The 2,970-nt window shown below is 39.4% G+C and overlaps 1 protein-coding gene across 1 annotated transcript; it reads right to left on the bottom strand.

The window, feature by feature from the left end:
- Positions 1 to 1,692: 1,692 nt before the first annotated feature.
- LOC111386798 lies at positions 1,693 to 2,371 on the bottom strand. Its single transcript, XM_023011275.1, has 2 exons — positions 2,314 to 2,371; positions 1,693 to 2,270 (listed from the first exon to the last, which is right to left on the bottom strand). The coding sequence occupies exons 1-2, from the start codon at positions 2,369 to 2,371 to the stop codon at positions 1,693 to 1,695; spliced, it is 636 nt and encodes a 211-aa protein (XP_022867043.1).
- Positions 2,372 to 2,970: the final 599 nt, after the last annotated feature.

Genomic DNA, 2,970 nt, shown 5'->3' with positions numbered 1-2,970 from the left:
CTAACCAATGAGCATACTAGAACGAGATGGAACCCTCCCTAATCCGTATTGATTTCTATTAATCACATCAGGGATGCATCCCACAATAGAGCACTAGAATCGAGAGCCTATACAGCGTATATTGGAGACATCAATCAATCCATGCTTCGTATATTTTGCCAGAAAAAAGGTTGCCCATAAGCAATCTGATGACAGTAATTTCCATGCAAACTTCATCTGCAAGGCACGCTGGACATCTTCAAATTTCCTAACTCCGATCCCCCCCTCCACCATCGGTTTACAAAGTTTATCTCAAGAACACCATTTCTTCCTAGTCCTTCCATTAACCTCACCCCAAAAGAAGGATGAGAGGATGGAATTGAGTCTCTTAAAAATAGATGTTGGAACATTTAACACAAACAACAAATGTGTAGCCATACACGTGAGAAGATGATGAAGTAAGACCAATCTGCCCCCTTGCGACAGCAATTGAAGCTTCCAACCTACAATTTTCTTTTTGATTTTTTCCACCAAGGGCTCAAGATGGCGGGCAGTTAAACGACCCTGGACCACTGGAACACCCAAGTAGATAACTGGAAATTGACCCTCCTTAAAACTACTATCCCTTAGTGCTACTCCTTTTTGAGTCATTGAACAATTTTTTGGAAAAAAAATAGCAGTCTTTTCCTTGTTGATCTTTTGACCAGACCAGCTCTCATATAAACCTAGAACCTTCCTGAGCTCTCTGATAGACCTTTTCCCTTTATTGGCAAAAATGATTAAATCATCAGCATACATCAAATGAGTTATCGCAGTCGCGCCCCTAGGGTGTGAGAAGCACCCAATTTGTCCTTCCTCAAAACCCCTCTTCAGCAGTCTAGTCAACACCTCTTGCATGATAATAAACAAATAAGGGGATAAAGGATTTCCTTGACGTAGACCACGCGTTGATTTAAAAAAACCTTTCCATTCATCATCACTGAGAACCATGGTGTGGATATACATTGTTCAATTAACTTACAAAACATCGTCGGGAACCCAAAGGATGATAAAACATGAAGTAAGAAATGTCACTCCACCCTATCATATGCTTTAGCCATATGTACTTTAATCATCACATTTCCACCACGAACCTTTTTATTCAAAGAGTTCACTAATTCTTGAGTGAGTGTAATGTTCTTGAAAATACTTCGACCTGGGATGAAGGCTCCTTGCTCTTGAGAAATAATCCTAGAAAGTATAACACTCATTCTCTGCACCAAAATCTTTGAAAATATTTTGTACACAACAGAGGAAAGACTAATTGGTCGAAACTTATCAAAACCGCTAGGATTGTCCACCTTTTGGATCAACACTGTATAGGATGATGTATAAAATCGAGGAAGCACACCTCTTTCAAAAAAACTCCTTTGTTGCCTCCACTAGATCCTCTTTAATAATATCCCAACACTTGATAAAGAAAGCTGATCCATATCCATCAGGCCCAGATGTGCTATCTATAGGTATCGAATGAGTTGCAGTTCGAACCTCCTCTTCAGTCAGTCGGCAAAGCACATAGCATCTTACCTTCCTCATCTGAAACTGCAAACTGAATGATATGACATAAATCTGGCACAATTTCTCTTTCCTCGCTCGTAAGAACAATCTGAAGATATTTCACAGCTTCTGCATGTATTTGTTGCGGAGTCGACATGAGAGTGCCGTCTGTAAGCTTCATCTGATATAACTTTGATTTCTTCGTCTTTGCGAGACTACAGCATGATAAAATTTTGAATTGTTATCACCGTCAGACAACCATTTCTTTTTTGCCAGTTGGGACAATCTAATTTCCTCTCTTCTTTGCCATTCCTCCAATTCAATTTTAGAACTCAAGTATTCTTGTTCTGCCTCATTAGAAAATGCATCTTGTAACCTGCTATCGAGAGCCTCCACACGTTCTTCTAATTCCAAAATAACATTATCAACCCTCCCAAAAATCTCTTTATTCCACAATTTCAAAGCTTTTTTAGTAGCCTTCAGTTTAGCCATTAATTTTTCTAAGCCACCCAACATCAAACCACTATCTCCCAATCTCCATGCTGCCTCCACAAGCGGCAAAAATCCCTCATGCTCACACCACATTCGTTGGAATCGAAATGGAGTCGGGCCATACAAAGCATACTTCTTTTGCAAGTTAATAGTCTTAGGGCGGTGACCAAAAGATGTTCGTGACATGTACTTCATACTTGCTTCGGGGAATTCACATAACACCTCCTCATTTACCAGTGTTCTGTCTAGCTGCGCCCAACTTTCTAGTCAAACCCTAATGTCCATTGCACCAAGATAATTTTCTACCTAGAACTGGTAGTTCCAAGAGACCACACTTGTCAATGCACTCATTAAAATCTTCCATAGCTTGAAGAGGTCTAGGGTGGTGATAAGAGTGTAAAATACCATATTTTCCCCTCTTAACTATTGCATTCATGTGATTATATTATGCCAAAATGCACTCATTACTCTTATATTTTGGTTTAGGTTGCATTTTGGTGAAAAAGATGAAATTCGGAAGAAACAAGTGAAAAATGACCAAAGTAGAAGAGAACGAAAGTTTGAGGACTAAAGTGCAAATGATCCAAACTTGTGTCCAAGATTATGATGAAGATTCGAAAGTGTTAGAGGTCAAGTGGATGAGGAAAGAAGTCAAAGGGATGAAATAACATCAAAGTTTGATCAATAAATCAATTTCCAATCGAAAACTAACACACCAGTTTTTAGTCTCATGTTGGGAACCATTTTTGACATGGATGATGATCGAATTGGGAGATGACTTCTGAATAAAAATTGTGGCCCTTTGAGATAGCTCTCCAATGCAACTTGAATCACCTCAATTGGTCATCAAGAAAGAAAGTTATGATTAAAACACTGAAAGTTGTCTGGCGGAACCATGCGGCCGCATGCCTTTCTACTATGCAGTCGCACACACCTATACCGAGAATTGAAGAGGCTGAAAGT

The sequence above is a fragment of the Olea europaea genome, unplaced genomic scaffold (assembly GCF_002742605.1).
Source record: "Olea europaea var. sylvestris unplaced genomic scaffold, O_europaea_v1 scaffold3733, whole genome shotgun sequence".
Lineage (NCBI taxonomy): Eukaryota > Viridiplantae > Streptophyta > Magnoliopsida > Lamiales > Oleaceae > Olea > Olea europaea.
This window is presented reverse-complemented; position numbering and strand designations above follow the sequence as displayed.

What these genes read in the sequence shown, in the direction of transcription:
- LOC111386798 (XM_023011275.1), bottom strand. Translation starts at nt 2,371, where the DNA reads ATGGAAGATTTTAATGAGTGCATTGACAAGTGTGGTCTCTTGGAACTA. An exon ending in CTTGGAACTACCAGTTCTAG is followed by an intron (nt 2,271 to 2,313) that starts GTAGAAAATTAT and finishes GGGTTTGACTAG; the next exon opens with AAAGTTGGGCGCAGCTAGAC.